Source organism: Leptonotus elevatus, chromosome 14 (assembly GCF_054856555.1).
Source record: "Leptonotus elevatus isolate MCC_2025b chromosome 14, RoL_Lele_1.0, whole genome shotgun sequence".
Classification (NCBI taxonomy): domain Eukaryota; kingdom Metazoa; phylum Chordata; class Actinopteri; order Syngnathiformes; family Syngnathidae; genus Leptonotus; species Leptonotus elevatus.
The window spans coordinates 6,389,986-6,412,155 of NC_141252.1; the positions used below are offsets into that span (position 1 = coordinate 6,389,986).

The following is a 22,170-nucleotide window of genomic DNA, read 5'->3' on the forward strand; positions in this document are numbered from 1 at the left end:
ATTTGAGAGTAATGTAACACTTAATATTTAGTAGAGTTTCCTACTAAAATTCTCGTGAGACCAGATGGCTTAGTTCCAGTATCCACTGCGGAGCCACTCAGATGTCCATCTTGGGTTCATATTCTGTTGTTTTTTTAATGCGTCTTCAAGCAAACGTCTGAATGGCCCGTTGAGATTCAGACAGACTGAGGCAAAGGTTTCATTCCTGCAGCAGACCACCACACAGACTTCCTCCACGCTTCTGTTATTTATGTGCAGAGAACGCCGCTCTGTTTTTGCCCCGGGCAGCATGGAGCTTTTAGTCGGCAATCCTCTCTTGCCAGGAAGATATCACAGAGTGGAAATAAATAAAAGTTTTCATGGAAAAGCCAGAGGAACTGTTTTAAAACATAAAAAAAGAGAGGGGAGCTGGACGAAGAGGAGGAGGGGGGGAACGGGCTCTCCAGCAGATATGACGAGAGAGCTCATTTTTATTTTTAGGAAGCTGTGCCTGCTAATCAGATGTTATTTAAAACAACAATGGAGCATGAGAACATGAACCGAGGGATTGAGAGAGGCCGCGTTTGACTGACAGGAAGGAGGCATGATGGCGCATTTGACGGGGAAATGAACGACAATGACACGGGGATGCGAGTCAGCCTTGAGGCTTGTTCACGTCTGTGTAGTGTGCAGCAACAATGCTACAAAATAGTTCCTGATACTTGTTTATTAAAACAAAAATGTTTTGGATTAAATCACTGTAGTGTTTGTAGTGGCTATATGCCATGCGGCTCTAAGCTAAATACTCACTCTTGCTTTCAATAGTCCTGCAGTCTGCTAACGTTTCATGCGGCGTCAAGCATGACAAGCGGTTCAAACCGCAACTTGAAAATTGTTTTTCCCCCAAAATTTGTTGCTTTCTGGAAGTGGAGTTAATTTTTTGATGCTAGCCGCATGACAGATGTATAATATAAGCAAAACGCTAATCCGTTTGAGGTCCGACGTGACTAATTTCATGTGCGGTACGGAAACGTATTTTTACCAAAAGTAGAGCTGAGAATCTTGTGCCTAACAGTCAGCATGGAGGCAGCATGTTCCTTCGCAAGCCACTATAAAGGTCACCTAACTCCCCTGCTTCCCAACCCCCCTTTGTGTGACATTTGGTCTGTGACAGGAGCGACCCAGAAAAAAAGTGTCATCTCCTGACCACAGCGAGAGACCAAAGAGGAAGAAAAGGAAGTCCGGTAGCATCCACGAGTACGGTTAATTTGACAGTTGTCAATTTTCTGCTTGAAGCTTCTTTTTTGAAAATGCGTAACCCAAAAATTGAGCGCATAACCATTAAAGAGGTGTGACTCATTTTGAAGTTCGATGCAAGCAGTAAATCATAAGTTTGACATTTTATTGGTGGAGACCGAAAATCTCTCCAATACTGGAATGATCCATATAACAAATAGAGTTGGGTTTTGGATTGGCAAAAACTGTGAAGAAGCTGACAACGTGATTGTCATGTCGTGTGACGCTTTTTTTCCATTCGTTTTCATCACTCCCAAAACACTTTGCGGCCGCATCGTCCTTGGCTTGCCGCCAGCAGGTAAATATACACCTCCGTGTCCAAACACGACGTCAACTTCAGGTGACTTATAGGACCTCAACTCTCCAGGGATAGATCTGCGTTTCAATTCTAGAGGCTTGATGATGTCACGTCGCAACGCACTGCCGGTTATGGCGTCGGCAACCTTGATCGTTCAGAATTCTGTCGATTGAGTGAATGATTGTCGATTGGTCGCGTCTGGAAGCAACGACACAAAATTGAGTGGTAGTAGTTTGCCGTCTAAAGAAGCAAAATGGCATCCACCCGATTGCAAAATATTGTTCTGCTGGCACTCACACAGAAACAGGAGTTCAGAAAATTCAGAGAGAATTTTCCCCATTCCTTTGGTTGCAACATAATCAAGTTATAGAAAGTGAAGAGTGTTTTTACCTGGGATAGCAAAGGTAGCATGAGCTTACCCATAATGGTGAAGCTAGCAATGTTTGCACAAGTTTACCATTGTTAGCGCATGTTTGCCCTGGCTGTTGAAGTTATAGCCTGTATTTATCCAGGCTAGTGAAGTTAGCTCCAATTTACCTAGGCTAGTGATCTTAGCCTGAGTTTACCGAGGTTAGTAAATAAAAAAAAATTAAAAGCCAAAGGTTGCGGCGTTAGCACGGGTTTACCCAGAATAGTGAAGTTAGCATAAGGCCAGGCCTGTGAATGTAATACAGTACTTATTTAACCAGGCTAGCGAAGTTATCTTGTGGTTACCTAAGATAGTGAAAGTTAACATGGGTTTTCCCAAGCCAGAAAAATTACAACAAATTACGCACGCTGTTAATGGTAGCAGTTAAAGTTAATCCTGACTAGCAAAGTTACCAAGAGTTTACCCAGTCTTTGGATGTTAGCATGAGTTTACGCTCGATAGTGACGTAGCGCGTTTTCCCACCCTAGTGAAGTTTCCACAAATTTACCCAGGCTATCAAATTTAGCATGAGTTTACTAAATCTAGTGTATTTATATATTAACCCAAGCTTTCAATGTAAGAAATTTAATTCAAAAGTTGATTGGCAAAGTTGGCATGAGTTTACACTGGCTAGCAAAATTGCACATTTAACGTTTACTCTGGTCGGTGTAGCTAGCTGAGTTTCCCAAGACTAGAAACAGTAGCGTGAGTTAAGATAGCATAATTACATTTTGGTTGTCAATTTACCCTGGCTAGCAAAGATACTGTGAGTTTACCAAGGTTAGTGAACTTAGCCTGAGTTTACTCAGGCTAGTTGGCATGCACTTAACTCACGGCGTTAGGATGCCTTCACCTGAGTTCTGCACTAAAGTTGACCCTATCTAAAGACGTTAGCACAAGTTTGTCCAGGCTACCAAAGTTAGTCATTTAAAATGCACTTTCCTGCTAAATAAAATTAACAAACTGGATGTTATTATTTTCCTCTGTAGCGTAGTCCAACATCCATCCTTCCTGTGAACTCTTACACCTTGAGAAAGTCTTATCTGGACCGGGTCCGTTTCTTCAGTGTAACCCCAGCGCGTCCCACAGGGATCCCCCTCGGGTCACCTAATGAATGGCGGAACGTGATGTTGTCACTCACATCACTTGAGCTCTGTCGCCCCGCTTGCAACCACCCTGTGTTACGGCCCCGTAATGGGCTTCTCCCGCCGGGAGTGGGACGGGAAACCCAACGCCGGGGCATTCAGGTGTGCCATAAAGTGCTTTTCACTTTTCCGACGACTTCCCGTCTCCAGTGGTGTTCTCCATTAACTCGCGTGGTTGGGCCAGAGAGGCTTCCTATTGGTCCAGAAGCGGGTTATCGCAGTGATTGCCCTCTCCCCACCCCCGCAGGTACTCCGCTACCTGGCCTGAAGATAAGATAGGATGCCGGCTGCCTGTCATTATAGCCGCGTATGTTGATGTCGCCTGAGTTGGACATAGTGCATTTATTGTCTGCTAGAGATAAAAAATATATAAAATAAGCCACTCCCACCATGTAGCCACCCTTGCTGCTCAGTAGCAGCAGCTGTAGTAATGGGGGGGGGGGGGGGGGGGGGAGTTGTTACTTTTCATCACTGCGGCTTTTGACTGCTAACAGGGATCAACAAGGATTTTCCTGCCTTGCCAATATTTTGTGTGCCACTTCAGATAGGGAAGGGGGAGTGTGTACTTTAACGTATTTACACTCTGCAGACATACAGATGTGTTAAAAAAAATACTCTGGTAAAAGTAGTACCAAATCTACCCATTTTTAAAGTACAAGTAGAAAGACGGGATATTTGTGATTAAAATAAAAAAAAAATGTAATTTTTGTGAAAAATGGTCAGAACTGCAGTACGTGAGGAAAATTATCTGAGAAGGGAAAAAACATCGGCCCACTCTGTCTTCATCTTGTCAGACACAGAAGGTGTAAGACCATGGTGGAAAATTCATCTCTGGGAATAAAAAAAAAAAAAAAAGCATGCCCATCCCTCTTTTGCCTTCAACTGGGCTAAGACTAACAAACAGAAGCAGAGTGAAGAGACCTCATGCGGCTAAGAGGATTCACAAATGATGCAGAATTAGCAACATTTCTGCTCCACTGGTAAATGTATCACCTTTTATATATATATATATATATAATTCTACATTTAAAACACAATAACACCATTCTAAGTCATGCTAGCAACGTAGCAGCCGAGGCTAACATTGGCTTGTTTACAGAGCACATTTGTGAGGGGCGTGGCTTTGGTGAGAAAACATTGATTAAATATGACTTAAGTTGTCCTGTCACCGTTTTATTTTATAACTTGTGATAGTCTCAAGAAGCAGTCTTTATTTCTATTTGCGCTGTTTATTTCATTTATTATTGTATTTTAACACAGTCTTGTAATGATTCCTACTTGTTTATGCATACATCCGACTCTATGTTCTTCTTCGTCTCTTAGCTACTGCACTGTACATGTACAATTTTGCTTAATTAGCTGATAAGAAATTATTTTGTCTTTTGTTTTTTCAGATTCGATGAGCATTTTTGACCGCACCAGATGCTGGTTTTGTAGCAAACGAATAATTTTTGTAGCTAACAACATCAAATAATTCTCTTAAATGAGGTCAGGATAGGCCTATCTTACATCTCCCTTTTTTTTTGTCACGTTGCTGTCCCTGCTTTGTTGTGTGCGTTTCCCCCCTCAGAAAACCCGATGCATGATCTCAATGTTTATTTACATATATGTTTACCTTGTGTCGTCATCGCAAAGACCAACGCAATATCAAGCACCCCCGCATCACCACAAAGGAAAACCGAGAGTTGAACCTCCAACCTCAGAACTGTGACCCAGTCATAATCACCACTTTCACCGTGCTGCCCAATTTTTTTTTAAAGTAGCCTAATTATTTTATTTTTTTTAATAAAATCGTAGCAGTGTATCAGATCCTGGATGAACAATGTCACCGGATTTTCAATTAAGAACACCAATGATGATGAAGATGATATAAAAATATTTGTTAGGCCTATATCCGTGTGATGAATAGATGGATGGGTGGTTTGTATAATAATAATAATAATAATACGCCAATCCTCCTCGTCGATCGATCTTGATTGATTGTCTCCCATGCAGGTGAATGTCTCCAATGTTGAATAATTCCTTCTGCATCCTGTAGGGGGTGCGAGTTGCGGCGGGTAATTAATTAGGCTACTTGCATATAAATAATAACGTCAACAACCTATGTTTTATACCGGCTTTTTTTTTTTTACGCTTTTAAACTATTAAAAAGAATAATCAAAGCTGGAATAATGTCAATGTGTTTGACCTTATGTTAAAAAAAAATAAAAGCAATGTGAAAATAGTGATTTTTTTTTCTCGCTTCTTTTTTTTCTTGTCCAAGAAGAGGCGGTCAAAGAACCTCCAGGCCACATTCATGACGTGGAAAATACATTTTTAAATGAATTAATATTCACTGCAATGGCCTGTAGGCTTCCATAATTCGATCATAAGTGATCGAAATGGAGAATTTGAATGTCTGTCTCAAGGCCTACTTTATTTTCTTTCGTTCCTATTTTAATTCTCCCCCAATGGTCACTTGTGCCTCCTTCAAGCCTCCCCGCGGCTCCACTAATTTGACTAATTATCCTTCGTTTTTTTTCCGTTTGTTACATCATTAAGATTTATTTGAGAGCAGTGTGTGGTGTGTGTTTTATTTAAGGAGGAGGGTGAGTGTGCGTGTCAGTCATTTTAAAGTAGACAAGCGCCTGCTCAAGTGTGAAGAGAGAAGGCAGCGAGGCCTGCGTGCGTGCGTGCGTGCGTGTGTGCGTTACGAGGTTTCATAGAAAATAGATATTTGTTTGCCGAACATTGCAGATTAAAAAATATCGCGTGACAAATATAAACATGGAAACGTTAAATTGTTGACCCCCCCCCTCCAAGAGATTAATAAATAAAAAATGCATGCAGACAAACATTAAAAGTTCAACTGTCCTGACGACATTAGTATCTCTAAAATAGTAGCGTTAATGAAATCACGTAAAATACAATAAATTAATGATAGTACTAATCCCAAAAATACATTCAACAGTACTCGTCGCTCCTTAAATGTAATACTAATTTAAAAAAAAAAAGTAATTCAATAAAAGTGTGCATGTGACAAATGAACGGCCTAATTGTATCGATAACTACAAACGAAAGACACAAACGCAGCAAAATCTCCATCGTCTTTTTTTTTTTTTTTGCTGTTGAAAAATCAGGCGACTTAAAATAAACACACAACCACATCAAATACTGTAATGCAAACAATGCTACATAATAGTAACAATTTATTTGAATTAAAACTAAATTAAAAGAATTAGCTCATCGAAATCATCTTTTTTTTAAATTACCTTCATCTTGGATTTAAAACATTTATCATTAAAAAAAACAACTAACAATAATATCAAAACCTTTTTTTTTTTCATGAAATGTTCTAATCTGTTTTTCCTCATCTCGAATAAAGCCTTTCTTTCCTTTTCTTGTTTTTGTGTTGCTGACTGGCGATACTAAAGCATTTTTTTTTTCTTTTTCTCGGCGGGCTTTTATTGATCACTGACTGTGAGCTAATGTAATTATCCTCATCAATAGGGTGACTGCGGGGAGAATCATTATGTGGCTGACATTGATAAATGATCGGGCCAAATGCGGACCTTTTTTTTTCTCCTCACAAGGACCCCCCTCCCTTCACCCCCCCCCCCCCCCAACAACCCCATTTCCACCCCGCCCGTGACCCGCATAACGTGGTCGTAGAAACCCCTTCTGGTGCTGAAAAGTGGAAATAAAATCAAGAAATAAAAGGCCAACATGTGCATTAAAGCATGTGACGGAGGTGGACTTTTTCTTTTCGATTTTCGTTGCATTGTGGCGGGAAGGGCGGGTGGGGGTCGTGGGGGGTGCGTTGGCTTGGTGTGACAGGGAGGAGATGAAGGGGCGGAGTTGTTTGGTTCAGGCCGGATCATCCATCATCCGCTGTCAAGACACACGGACGCAAGGAAAACAGCACACAGGCAATCTACCTTCTGTCTCGTCCACAGGGGGAGGGGGCAGGCAGTGGGGGGGCGCACCGAGAAGAGACTAGACAGAAGAAAAAAATATATACTAATATTAAAATCGTGGCTTTTTCTATCGGACCCTTCCTTTTTCCTTGGAAAATAAGAAGGCACATCGTTTGCGAAAAAGGAAAGAAAAGGAAACCAAATACGCGTGAAAGCACAAAACGCAGCAAAAAAGGCGAGTAGAGGGAAATTAGGACAAGAAAACACTTTTAGACGGTAACTGTAAAAAATAAAATAAAATAAACGCCGTACAACAAATTAGAATTAAAAAGTACAATTTCAGCACGTGCTAGAAATTGGGCCTAAACGCTCAATTAAACTAATTCTAGTTAAATGCCATTATCACAGCTAGTTTTTACTTATTCTTTTTTTTTTTTAAATAAAACGCTGTTTTCATTTTTCAAAATGGATACGTAAAACATTTGACGAATCTGCATTGCACTTGTTTTTCCTAGAATTAAAACAACTACAAATATATATGTTAAGATTTTTTTTTAACTATATTTTTTCATTCTCCTTTAACACGAAAAAATGCTTCGTAAAGTATAGTGCCCATTTACAATACAAATGAAAATTACTAAATATGTTGCATAAATAAACAATGAGTTGAATTAATTTTGACTGTCTTTTCCAAAATAGGAAAGAAATGGGTCTTTTTGCTATAATTATTTATTTATCAGAATGAGTTGTATTGTTTTTTTCACAAAATTACATTTAACATGTGGACTTGCGTGGCAAAAAATAAATAAATAAAAACAATTATAGGCCTATATTAAAAAAAAAAAAATGAATACGTGAAATTTTGAAAAGTAAGTAAGTAGTTTGGCCGCGGTGGTCGTGGAAGGTTTGGAGAGCTGCTTCGGGACGAGCCTCAATCCACGAGTGAGAGACAAAACACAAGACCGGGAACGAGCCCGTGAGAGAGAAGAGAGAGTGTGTGTCGTGTGTGTCGTGTGTGAGAGAGCGAGTTGGCCTACTGGAGGCTGAGGATGCTGCACTGCAGTATTCAAAGTGGTCGACAGGCGTCGCTGTCAAACGCTTGAACGACAGCAGCGCGTTTGCTCCACTTTTTCGCTGCTCCTTTTCTGTCCAACACTTTCTACAATTAGATTGTTTCGTAGTCTATATTTTTAAGTAGCAATACATTTAAAATAAAATCACGTCTAGAGAGAATTTCATGGTTTTTCTTTTCAAATATGTTTTGAGGGAGGGAGCGAGGGGGAATGTTATCCTTTTTAACCGTCACACTTTGTTCCTTTGTACGTATGTAGCATGTATAGTATGTACATTATACATTTGTTTATAGCTGGGGGGTTCTGAAGATTGGTGTCTTTTTCCCCTTGTAGACTATAATTGTTTTTCATGATTTATTTATTTAAAAAAAAAGAAACTGACTTTTTTTTTTAAAGAACTAGACAGCCAAGATATTTCTTTCCATATGCATCTACAGTACTTAACTCCAGATGACCATCTTACATTAATTGTTTTTACATAAAAAATATTACATATTGTTGCTGTTATTTTTTTAAATCTGCAATGTTTTTAAAATACAGTATTCTTAAGACAGCTTTTTGAAGAAATGCATTTTCCAAACTATAGATTTTTGTTTACCCAGGTTTTATATATGCATTTTCCAAACTATAGATTTTTGTTTACCCAGGTTTTATATATATATATATATATATATATATATATATATATATATATATATATATATATATATATATATATATACATACACACCCTTGCATAATTTATGAAATACTGTCCCCTTTGTGGTAAATACGACTGATGACTAAACAAGGATGATCTCATTATTTACTTTATGTCTTACAGTTCATTTTGAATGCGATTCAAAATAATGTTTTGCATGATCACTCATGTTTTCTTTAAAAATAAAATGGCAAACATACAAATTCTGCCAGGATGTAAACGGAGCGTGTGTGTGTGTGTTTTACACGCCTTAAGCATGCGCACTCAAATGTAAACATGATCCATATGTAAGAAGAAAGTGTTTCCTTTGTCAAAAAATATATTACTTGAGTTGTGCAAAAAACAACAACTCAATTGTATAAATGGAAATGAAAACATACAACAATAACAACAACCTGCTGCAATATGATGGATAGCACACAAGTTAATCAGGCAAAAATCTACCAAAAATCCAAAATGAAATATTTATTACAGCATTTTGTGACTGAACACCTTTTAAAACAATACGTCACAGTCCTCATACAAGTATTTTTTTTTTTGTATTTTTTTGTTGTTACGTTTAGGGATTTTTTTTTGTTTTTGTTTTTTTGACAAAGCTTTTAAGGGAGACGGCATCTTATCTTCTAGTGAGGAACACGTGCTGAGAAAACAAACAAAAAGCAAAAAACAAACAAAAGAAACGAGAGAAGAGGAAGGAATTCATGGACATAATACAATATCAATGCCACAGCAGATCTGAAACTAGCAAAAAACATTCGTTTTCAATTGAGGTAAACACATAGAATATCTAACAGGAAACAATTAATAGACTTGAACTCTGTACGAAGTTTGTTACAATAGTCTCTCAGCTTCTTCTTTTTTTTTAAGAGTGTATCCCCCCCTCCCCCCCAAAAAAGCATTGAGTTCATAATTTAATTGTTTTTTGTTGTTGTTGTTTTTTTGGTGCATGATAGCTTCTCTCCAGTGCTGCACAATCAACATGTGTGTCCGTGTGTGTGTTTTCGCTTTTCTTTCCCCCTTCTTCCTTCACTCGGCTCTGTAAGAATGAGAGTCCCGAAGTAGAAAAAACATAAAAAATAAAAGTATAAAAACCAACACAATCCAGTGCTTGGGCAATTTTAAACAATGTTTTTTTCTTTAAAAACATTCATTCAAGAGCCTTTTGAGTAAAAAAAAAAAAAAGCATGAGAAATCTTCAAGGGTGTCCTCTAGCAGCCTTTTCCCATCATGCCTTGGGGGTGGGGGGTATTTAGGACCTGGTGGCCCCTGTTGAAGCCTTTTGAGATGTTCCATCTTCTTCTTTGTTGACTTAGTGCTGTGCTGCCAGTCCTCCCAAAAGGGTTAAATCCTAAAAAATAATAATAATAAACAAAACAAAAATGTGATCCAAAACAACAAGTTTTAACTTATTTACCTATATAATTTTTTTATTATACTACAGTAGTTATAACTCTTGGAGTTTGTTTTTTCCTTTTTGAAAGTCTTCCAGAGTGATGGTTCTTTCTCTTTTTTTAAAAGCGCCACATGAAAAGAGTGTTTGGAGTTTTTTTTTAGTTTTTTTTTAAAGCCCAAGACTTTACAAAGTTAGCTTGGTCCTCCGCTCGGGTGAAAATGTAACAAACGTTAGGAAAAAAAACAAAAGAAACAAAAAAAGAGTCGTGGTTGTCACAGTTTGTCTGGAATTCTTCAGTTCTGCTCCGAAGGCTTTTTCGATTGTTACTCTTAAAAAAAGAAGTCTCAAAAAATGGTGCCGCTGCTTTTTTTTTTTTTCTCTTCCTTTTATTCAAAAGTGGCCGCGGCAGTCGCTCGAAAAAAGTTTCCCTTCTGACTGTCAGGCGTGGATGTCCAGGCCCGCTCCTGCAGTGGTGGGGTCCATGGGCGTGAGCAAGGGGGGTCTCTGCGCGGACATCCCCGGGTGGGACGAGGAGGGTCCTCCGTGCATCAGCATGGCGTGGTGAGGGTGGTGGGGGTACGAGTTGAGAGGTGGGGGCACGTGACGCATCTGGCCGGGGTAGGAGGTCATCTGACGGGGGTTGCTGTAAGGGGCCGGGGCCATGCTCACGCCCATAGGACCGCTCTGAGGTACGTAGTCGGCCGGCACGCCTGGCAGACCTGGCAAAGAAAAGACGGCAACACGTCAGCACTCATTTGGATTTTTTACAACATTATCGCTTTTAAACCCTCGGGCCTTGTTCCGTTTTTATTGTTGCCGCCCACTGCTCCTCAGGGGTGGGTTACAGTCTATAATATGGTGGAGGGTCCGGGGTTCAAGTCCGGCTTCAATCTGAACATGTCTTACTGTGTGGAGTTTGGGCAGCCAAATGACCCTACCAGACTTCCTCTGTGTTTTGGGGTGTTTTTTGTTGTTGTTGTTGTTGTTTTAGACACGTCCACCAAAATGTATGATGCCAAGTGAAACTGGCTTTGGGGGCTGAAATTCAGTCGTTCATCTTTGATGGACACCTGAATGGAAATTGACCACTTCAAACCAAAATGTCCGACTTCCTGCGTCTTTTGGGGCATAGGTTCTTGTGACTTTTTTGTGGGTCCCCTCTTAATAGACATGCCTATCAAAAATGTATGTTGCCAAGTGAAACTGGCTTAAGGGGCTGAATTTTCAAAATGAGTATTTCATCTCTAATATACATTTGAAAAAGGCCAAAATAGCCACTTAAAATCAATATGGCTGACTTCCTGTGTCTTTTGGGGCATGGGTTCTTGAGACTTTTTTGTGGGTCTCCTCATAATAAACATGTCTGCCAAAATTCATGCTACCAAGTGAAACCAGCTTTGGGGGCTGAATTTTCAAAACAAGAGCACTTTATCTCTAATCGACATCTGAAAAGGGCTAAAATGACTGTAAAATGGCCACTTAAAATCAACATGGCTGACTTTGTGTCTTTTGGGGCATGAGTTCTTGAGACTCTTTTTGTGGGTCTACTCCTGATAAGCACACCAACTAAATTGTATGTTACCAAGTGAAACTTGATCCACAGTCTGAATCTTCAAGACGATTTTTTGCAAGTCCCAAATGATCACGGCTCTGCTTTTGCTTGTTTGTTGTAAACACAGCAACACAAATCCGGCGTTCATGGGGGTGGTGGGCTGGAGGGGGTTGGAGTAGCGGGGTGGGGGTGGCTCCTGCCGGAGCCAGGGGGCCTGGTTCTGGGTCCGGGTCTGGGTTTTGCGGGGCCGGCCCGCTTTGTAATGTGAACCCCTGGGGGATTACAAGCCGCAATAGGAGGGGAGAGGTCGGCGCAAGGTCACTAAGCATGCTCGCTCGCTGCATTCCTGCACCTTAGTACACTGCAATTAAGAAATGACACTGGAGGGCCCTTGTGAGGGGAAGAGGAGGACACAGCGGTGAGGAAAGGTGGGCCGGTAGGGGGGGTGTTTGTGAGATTAATGACCGGTCTCATTGGCTGAGAGCTTGGCCCATTTTCCAATACGCCACCGTTGCATGTCACATCATTGCAAATGCACATATTTGTGAGAGCAGCTCTCTTAAAACCTCACTACCGGGGTCATAAAATAAATAAATCATTCAAGGCGAGGGGGGTGGCGAAGGGGGGGCGGGGGTCTATGGGCATGAGGTGCCCCTTTGGCCTCCATATAACCTGGAGCAGCTCCTGTTAAAAGGCCCAGCAGATGTTTTTTGACACTGTAAACTGCGAGAAGCTGCAGTCATCGCGTTAAGTAGACCCCCCCTCCCTCAACAACACCCCCCCCCCCCCTCGTTATTAACAAGAGTGTTACGCACAGACAATACCGGACGCTCGCACCGAACCTCCTTGTTACGGCACAGTGCTCGTGGTCGCGCTCAACAACCGTCCGTAATTAAGTAGCCGTCCGTAGCATATTGTGCGGCGCCGTAATCAAATCAAGAGAGAATAATATTCCTCTGCATTAAGCTATTAATGTAATTGGTCATGAGGCGTATAAAAGTGCCCCGGCGTAATTAAATAGTCTCAAAATTATACGGCCCGGTATTAAGAATTAGCCAACCTGAGCAAATGTTGTCGCTGTGCGGCTGTTTTAGGGGACATTGCTTCCGCCACTCTCATCGCCGCCAGCAGACGAGCGAGAGACAAAACAGAAGAGAGAAAGAGAGGAGATAAAAGACCAGAGGGATGAAACGATCTCTGTCGGCGGAATGGCGTCTTTGACCCGTCGAAAGAAACCCAGTCGGGCCATTTGCATATAAAGGCTTCTTTTAATCAAGGTAAGTGCTATTATATTGTGGCTCATTGGCCAGCGCACGGCTTAGGTGTTAAGATAAAATAGCCTCGGAAGCCCCGCAGCCGCCCCGCCTCCGCCCCCGGACGCTCTTTGGGGTGTGATATGTCTCCATTTTTCAAATGTCAGCGCCGCAGTGGCTCTGTGTGGCCAGGATGGCCACCTTCATCAGGCTGACTCCATTTCGATGCATTAGTGTGTGTGGTGGTGGTGGTGGTGGGGGGGGGGGGGGGGGTCATAAATCCATCTCAAAAGCACCTTACACACTGGCTATGGAAGAACTTTTTCCTGCCTGGCCTGTGTGTAAGGTACAGATTCAGAATTCCCAGGTAACATAAGCGACGTAACTGACATGCCGTCAATATTCGGGTTAAGGTGAAAATTCCGGTTTACATGCGTGAGTAGACAGCGTTACTCCCGTCTCCGCGGTAATGTGATCGATCCCCATCTAAACTAGCGTTACGCAAATAGACGTCATTTCCGCTTCTTACTTTCTACGGACAATAAAAGACGTTAGTCATGTCACGCACCACACTAACAACGCAGTTGGTTTCCTCCTTGCTCCTAAAGTGTAGTTCTGCGCTACGGCGCCATGTTTGTTTACCTCTGCTTTAGTATTTCCGGTGGGTTGTGTGCCAGATGCACGGACTTATATACCCGCATATATCTGTGTATGTATACACACTGTGGCATTTTCGCCGTAGAGACGAAAATAACTTTAAAACGCATCGGCGAAATCAATGTAATCAGGTTAGGATCCATTAGCGAATGGCAACATAAGATGGCCGCCGCACATGCAAGTAACTACTTTGACTCAAAAGACCCATGAAGTAATCCGATTGCGTTTGTATGACCATTTGGATTAGACAAAGGTGTTTTTTTTCGGGTTTTTGTGTGTGTTTATAAAACCCAAATATTGCCCATATTCAGTTTTTGAAAGGTTGAAAGTACAGAAAGTAAAAACCCTGCCAAAGTTTGGCTTTAGCCCCAGGTGCTAGCTAGCTCCCTCCCTAGATAGCTCGTTTACCTGCTAGGGAGTTAGCTAGCTAGCTAGCTAGCATTAGGGGCTAAAGCCAAACTGTGACAGGGTTTTTACTTTCAGGTGTTAGCTAGCTAGCTCCCTAGCTAGTAGCTCCCATGGTGCTCGTTGCTCGGGAGCTAGCTAGCATAAGGGGCTAAAGCCAAACTGTGGACCTGGATTTGCCCTCTCTGACTGCATATAAACATCGTCTGTATGACTTCTATTTGAAAAGTAGATATGTGAATAGGAATTCCAGGTCTAGTTTTGCATATGAAAAAAATGCCGTTTTTGTGATCAGACCAAAATCACCACATAATATTAAAAAAAAAAAATAGCTCAATGAACTATGTTGACGTGCCATAACCTTGTCTGCTAAAAAAAAGAAGTGTTTTCCCGCCATCTTTTTGCATCCATAACCAATTACAAATGTCGCTAATCACAGCAGAGTTAGATCCGTATCCCCTAGTGGGGAAACGCTGCATGTACAATTTGTGACATTGATGGCATGCCGTGAGAATTTCCCGATGTAAAATATGTGCCATGGCTCAATAAAGATTGGGAAACACTGCATTAGTGTGTCTGTCTTTGAGCCACTATGCCAACAGCTACAGGCTCATAAATTTATCTCAATGTCTCAATGGTGGGTACCCCACCAAAGTGCCCCCGCCCCTGCCCCCGCCCCCATCCTGATCCTTAAGTTGTCACCGTCCAGTGAAGAATAATCAAAACACATCACTGCTCAAAACAAACCCCCCGTGAAGGATGGGGCCATGCCACCCCTCATCCAGGCCCATATATCTCATTCCGGGTGGGGAATGGTTTGGGGGGGGGGGGGCGTAATGTACTGCGACGTTCCCATCTTTGCATATAAGATAATTTGGGCATCAATCCTTTCCTGGACAGATTTATGTCACTCCGAGGACAGTTTCACTTCTCTTCTTTATCGCTTCACTGGAGCCTGCTTAATCCCCCCCCCCCCACTCCACCCCCCATACACACAACCACAACCCCTTGTCAGCCCATTCCCCAGGAGATGTTATTTTTTCCCTAAATGTCCGACATTTGCATCCTCGTCCTTTAGGGGGGTGGGAAGAGCGATGGCGCTGTTGCGATAAATAAATGTTTAGTTCCTTGCACTGTCCTCTCTTGTTGTTGTCTGGCGCCACAAGTCCTCGTCCCTCTCTGTCCCGGGACGGCCCCAGCCTCCTTTTTCCCAAGTTAATTCATCTTTAACTACTCCCTATGCCTGCCTCCCATCGCGCTGAAAGCATCCTTTAAAAAGCCCCGGGAGGTCCGAGGGTGAAACGGCCCCAAGCTGGGAAAGAAAATGAAAGATAAAAAAGATAAAGAGCCCAGTACTTACTTCCCCCTTTTTCTTTGCGTTTTTGCTTTACAAGATGGAGGTTACATGTAGTGCCATTGCCCATCCATGCCCATATTCATCCCCATTCCACTCATAGGCCCTGGAAAGAGGAGAGAAAATGCCAGAGGAAAGTCAGCCGGAGTCAGAGACACGACAGGTTAGCTTCAGATGAAAGGACGAGGGAAGAGGAGACAGGAAGTGATCATTCGGGATTGGAATCAGGCTAAATATAAACAATAGATGCAATAATTCAATATTTTTTTTAAAATATGTTTTAAATGTTGGAGAGTACAACAGGAAGTTAAACTCAACTGGTGCTAACGTCTCTCGCCTCCTGTGTAAAATGGTACTAATTTAGCTAGCCAGGATACACACTGACACTGACTTTGCTAACCATTAGCCCTGCCAGCGGATGTTAACTTTAATTTAAAGTAAATTGGTACTTACTACGCTAACCAAGGGAAACCCATGCTTACTTCACTAGCCTGATTATACTTGAGCTAACTTCACTAGCCTTGATAGATGTGTGCTAACTTTGCTAGCTTGGGTAAACGTTTGTGCCAACTTGTACTAGCCTGGGTAGACTAGTGAAAATGGTACCAGCTGGGCTAAACTGGGGCCAAATTGCTTGGGTATACTTGCCCCCAATTATTAGGCTGGGTCACCTGACTAACTTTTGAACCTTGTGTAAACCAGTGGTACATTTGGTAGCTTGTCTAATCAGGTGCTTTTGTCACTAGCCTGGGTAAAATTTTAACTTTGATAGCCTGTATAAACTCATGCTAACTAAATTCACAGGCTAGGGTAAACTGCCGTTAACTTTTGCTAGTCTCAGTAAATTCAAGCTAACTCTGTTAGCCTGACTAGCCAACTACACTCGCCAGGATAGGCAGGTGCTAACTCTGCTAGTTTGACCAAACTAGCACTAAATTCATTAAGTTGACTAAAACGCTGCTAAATGTCGCTAGCCTGTCTTAAGTTGGGCCAAATGTTCTGATTAAACTTGCTAACTTTGCCAATTTCACTAGCCCGAGCAAACTGGTGTTAACTTTGTTAGCCTTGGTAAACAAATGCTAACTTTGCTAGTTTGGGTAAACTAGTGTTAACAACTTTGCGAGCCTGTGTAACTTGTGCAACATCTCTAGCCTAGCCTTTAACGAGCCTGGGTACACCTCACTAACTTAGGTGCTAGCGTTGCTAGCATGGGTAAAATGTAAAATGTTGCTAATGGGTTACTCTTCCCATCCCTAATGATGTTGTTGAAAAACATCACATGTGGTCATATTTGTTGAACTGGAGGAAGAAGAAAAAGAAGCAAAACCAGACATTTTGAAAAAAAGTGGCAACATTGTGCTAGCAATTTTGGTGTTAGCTGTTAGCCTAGCAGCTCTCATGCTGGATTACGGCGTAAGCACAGGTGACCAGGAAGAGAGTGAGGAGGTGTGTGTGTGTGTTGGGCGGCGTTAGAGAGCCGGTCGTGGACTCACCGCCCGGTCGGATCCCCATGTGCTGCTGCCCGTCCAGCACGAAGCTGCCCATGGGCTGGCCCTCGGGACTGTACGCTGCTCCTTGGCTCACTGAAGGATCAAGAAGAAAACCTGATTGTAGTCAACACGCGGGCATGAGAAAAAAATAGGGAGGAGGTGGAGGAGGATCGGGGAGGAAGAAGAAGAAGAAGAGAAAAGACACCAGACAATCAGCAATTGTCTCAGCTTCCAGCCCAAACATACTGTAAGACATTGTGCTTATGTTTGTGCACCGCAGTGACGCGTGACACACACATACGCACGCACACACACATGCACTGTTACGTTAAGGCATGCTCATACAGCGCAAACATTGTTCTTCGAGGGCAAAGAAAGCGTACAATGAGGCCTTCCTATCATAACAATTCGAGAGGCAACGTGACTCGGAATCTGCATCGCTCTTGTCTTTTATTAGCCCAAATGCACGTAAGTGAATTATCTCGGATCATCTGCAACTGGCGGGGATTAGCTGGAGAGGTGTTAGTCATGCTAATTCATTAAAGAGATATTTAATTGGGATAGTCTGGATGTAGGCTAACAAAGGTTACTCCATACAGCAATCAGAGGAATCCAAAACAAAATACAAATGGCTGCTTATGCTAATCATTTATGCTAATCATCCCCAAAAGAAGGTGTCTGGTATTATATTTGAACCTTTAAGTCAAACTATACAGGTAGGCCTCCAAAACTGCATAAAGATAGTATTTATTTATTAGATTGTTAACACATTACAAGATAAGACAGATAATGACGTTCAAACATTGTCCTCCTCCCCATCAAAAAAATGGCTGATTTTGATCACAAATGTGCTAATTTTCTGACATTTACGAACCAAACCAGTACCCAAATCATAACTTATTCATCTATTTGAAATAATGTCCCGTTTTTAAATAAAGGGATGGAAATTATTTTATTTTTTAAATCCAATTCATCAATTAACTCATTCACCCCCAGCCATTTTCACTGAAGCAACCCCCTTCGCTCCAGTCCAGGCTGTTTTACCGGATTTGCAAGGCCCACAGAATATTGTGTTCTATTGCTATAAAAACATGGAACCTACCAAAAGAAAGATTTGAGTATTTTCTTTCATCAGAAAAAAGTATATTTCTATCTGTTTCTGTTTTGCAGCAATTAGCATTAGAATATAGCTAAGTTTCATCATTATTCACAAATCTGTTTAAGATTTACGTTTGCAACATGGCCCTGGTTGATCTCTTATACTCTGCTGCTTTTGTAATAACTACCATTGCTTCAAGCATTCTCTCCAGTGCAGAGGCTGCATCAAAGCCTTCTGTATGCTCTAGCATAAAAAACAACAACAACATAAAACGTATAAATACGTCTTTGGGAGCATGGTGATATTTAAAATAGAACGTATTTATACGTTTTTGGGAGCAAATGAGTTAATTGACAAAATATTCAATATTAACCAATTACAGTAATCGGTAGTTGCTCTATGAAGTGGGGGAAATAAAGAGACAATATTTAGTTATTTCCGAATCCACTACAAATCCACTCCTGCCAGTTTGGGATTGGATACAAAAGTAGATTTAAAAACAACCATAAATGAAGTGCCTGTTGAATATTCAAAAGGGTTCTCCGGGCACTTCCAATAGGAAATCTCCAATTAGAGTGTGCACATTGAGAAGATGGTCTGCGGGGGTAACTTGAGGTAAGACGCCTCCCCCTCCCTCCCTCCCTCCCTCCCTCCCTCCCCCCTCTTCTTAAGAGAAACTGGGCAACAGTGTGCATGCGAGTGGGATTTTTGGAAAGGACATCTTCACACCAGGGGGGGCTTTAGGGGAGGAGAAGAAGGAGGGGAGGAGGAGGAGGAGGAGAAGAAGAAGAAGAAGAGTGCTACTGTATCCATTCTTTTTTCTTCTTTTTTTTTACCTGCTCGATTCGACTGGTCAATCATGGGCTGTACTATTCTTCTCCTGGCATTAATGAACCTGGCAGAGACAGAAGAAGAAGAAGAAACAGACGTTAAATCAGGCCGACATTCACGCCGGCCACACACACAAATACAACAACAAACAAAAGGCCGATTGTGCGGCGACTTGGGAACCAAGCGAGGGACACGTTTAATGTTCCTTATGATCTATTCCCCCCTCGTTTAATAAAGCTTTTGATTACGTCGGGTTGCCACGGGCGCCGGGGAGACATTCCTCAAGTATTAGCTGCCGGTCAGGCGGGGGGGGGGCTTTGTCTTTGGCGCTGGCACATCCCTTTCTGCCGCCGTCCTTTTTTATTTCCCCTCGCAGACACTTTGGCCCTGCGCACGCCAACTTCTCTGCGGATCTCCCGTCTTCCCCCGCGTGGGGATGCCCCTCGTCGGAACGGGAAAGGAAGCTTTAATGAAGGAACGCAGAGGATACACATGCTTCCTTTCAGGCCTTCCTTCCCCTCAATGGGAGCCCAACTCAGGGGAGGGGCGTCTCCAGCTGTCCAGAAATAAGGACAGTATTTAAAAATGTGTTTTGTTTTTTAAAAGCCATGCGTGCCTTTCACCAGGGGCGTAGCGAGGACGTTTTTAGTGGGGTGGCCGGGGTGACCACATTACACTGTACAATGTAATGCAGCCTTTTGAAAACATTAACACACACCCGTCAATGGGACCTCTTTTCTGGATGTATTGTAGGAGCTAAACACCCCCCGCCACCACCACCACCCTGTACCCCCTTTCCAGCTGTCCATAAATGAGGACCAGGCATGGGCCACTTTCACGTGGTATAGTGATGTCAGCGAACCCATCAATTAGACCATCTGAAGTTTTATCACCAGCCTTAGTAGCAAATAATCGCAGTGCCACTAAAAAAAAAAAAAAAAACTTTCCAGTGTGGTGGATCTGGTGGGGTCACGGTGAGGTAACTGCCAGCCAGGGGTGACCTTTTAACTCGTTCTGGGGGCTGACCACTGGAGGTCTGTTTTTTTTTTTTTTTTTTTTTTTTTACACCGTCTAATCCACGTCCATAAAAAAAAAATAGCGCTGCAGGTATACGGCCATGTGGTTGATATTAACAAGAAAATGTGGTTTCAAATCACGAGTGTAAGGTATGGAATGGTTCAAAAGGTGGTCATTAGCGGAAAGGCAGAGCTGGAACCAATTTGGGCTCCTAATCCCCCATGAAGTCCTGATACCTGCCCTCACCTTCCCCGATGAACTTTAAATGTCGCTAATCTGCCCGCCTCCAAGTGACATACTCACAGGGACACGAGGGAAAGAAGAAGAAGAGAAAGGGAAGGTATGCATGGGCGGAAAAATAACGAATCACTGAGGGGTACTAAAGTAATGATGACAGCGGTAGGCAAAGGAAAAGGTGCAATAATGCATTCGGACTGACAGGCAAGTTTTTCTATACCTTTTGGTCTAGACATGGTTTTTTTCAAGGCCATTTGAATCCTGCCCTGCGTTCTCGTGTTACTTTGTATTTTTGTCAATAAAGGCCCTCTGTTTTTTTTACTTCTGTGTCTTGTTGGGTTTTGGCTCCAAACAACGAAACTCAAATGACACCGGATTTAAAAGCATTTACACTTCCATTCGACAAAGCTCATTCAATTTGTGTGCAGCATAACATGTAAATGCTGCTTCACCATGTTTGTTTTGAACTCTAGGCTCCACTAACTGACCTGAGTCTACAGACCTCAGAGACCTACTCGGTTTATATTCCCTTACCGGTTCTTTAATGTAATCAGGACCTAATCCATTTACAGACCACTACAGAATTTTTAAATCTATAGAATTTTTTTTTACGTAAATATAATATAAATATTCAGAGGGGGAAAAAAAGAAAATATAATTAATAATAATAATAATAAATATGAATAATTCAATAAATACATATTACATTAAAAATGAGAAAATCAATCAACAAAAAACTTTGGAAGCTTTTTCTATTTGTGTGCAGCATAACAGCTTTATGCTGCTTCACCGTGTTTGCTTTGAACTCTGAGCTCCACTAATTGACTTGAAACTGCAGACCTCAGAACCCTGCTCCGTTTATATTCCATTACCAGATATTTAATGTAATCAGGAAATAAACCATTCAGCGATTTATAGAACAGTAGCAGAATTTTAAAATCTATATAAATAAAAAAACAGAATATTCATAGGCGGGGGGGGGGGAGGTTTGGGTGGATAAAAAAATATAAACTAAATACAAACACAAAAAAAAAAAATAATTTAAACGCATGAAGAAAAATGAGAGACTATAAAATATCTTGACAGTTGGAAAAATGGGGGCACTCATGTGGACCCGTCTATTCTGCATGTATCTGCCTGGAACTTGGCCTTCAATCTCCTGTTGGCGAACTGTCAAAACATTTGCATACAGGCAATAAAAAGTCATAGTAAAAACGAAGAAAAAAAAGTTACACGCGCACTGTAACGCTACTCTTGCAGCAGCTTTTGCAGACATGTTTAGCATTTCTCTCATTTCTGGCTGACTCCACCACTCGCTCTCTTTCCTTCCTCGACAAAGTCGTCAAACCAGTGACCTGACTCCTGATTGGCCGGTTTCTCCCCCGCCGTCTCTGCGGCGATTGGCCCTCTCCCTCCCGTCTACCTCCCTCCCTCCCTCTCACGTTTCTCCGGCTGGGCCCGGCTCCAGGGAGAGGGCTGCTTTGGCATGATGATTTCTCAGCGAAGGAATGCTAACAACAGAAGCCAGTTAGCAGGTGTGGCCTTTGAGTCACTTAACCAGAAACAAGACCATTGTGACATGCGGAGATGTGGAGATACGCGTGTGGGGCGGCTATTGTGGAAACAATGCCTTCTTTGCACATTTGGATTGTATTACACCGCAAATACGGGCTAGCTGTTTGCTCCTCGAGTAGCTTTTAACATGTGCTGCTGTAAAAAGCCCACGTAGGCTGTTTTAAACAATTGCAAATTCAAAGAATGTCCTTTGCAGCAAATACAAGAAAATGAAGTCAATCATACATATGTGTTTAGAGCAATGGTGGCCAAACTACAGCCATTTTCTAGTGGTCCTCGTCTTAAATAAAAAATAAAAATGTTTTGACATGGCCTACAACCACCTCTAATAATAATAAATTAGACTTCTAGAGCTTTTCTAGATATGCAAAGAAATTATTTACAATTAAAATAGGAACACAATTTCTGCTTTATTTCTGAATATGCACTCTAAAAACAGTTGAGTGAAAAATAACCCAACTACGGATCAAAAATCCTCAACTTGGGTCGATCCACTTTATGGGTCAATTTG

At 41.9% G+C, this 22,170-nt stretch overlaps 1 protein-coding gene across 8 annotated transcripts in view; it reads right to left on the bottom strand.

Annotated features, from left to right (window-relative positions):
* Positions 1-9,246: 9,246 nt before the first annotated feature.
* The window catches only part of meis2a (Meis homeobox 2a), a 109,544-nt gene continuing 96,620 nt past the window's right edge, over positions 9,247-22,170 (bottom strand). For 3 of the 8 annotated variants that reach the window (XM_086094468.1, XM_086094471.1, XM_086094469.1), the window contains exons 10-13: positions 18,836-18,894; positions 16,904-17,014; positions 15,417-15,516; positions 10,759-10,908 (exon numbers count right to left, since the gene is read on the bottom strand). In XM_086094468.1, the coding sequence (XP_085950594.1) occupies positions 15,458-15,516; positions 16,904-17,014; positions 18,836-18,894 (229 nt within the window). In that variant the 3' untranslated portion in view covers positions 10,759-10,908; positions 15,417-15,457. Of the gene's footprint in view, positions 10,917-15,416; positions 15,517-16,902; positions 17,015-18,835; positions 18,895-22,170 lie in introns of all 8 variants that reach the window. The other 5 variants (XM_086094472.1, XM_086094470.1, XM_086094473.1 and 2 more) reach the window with 4 other exon arrangements.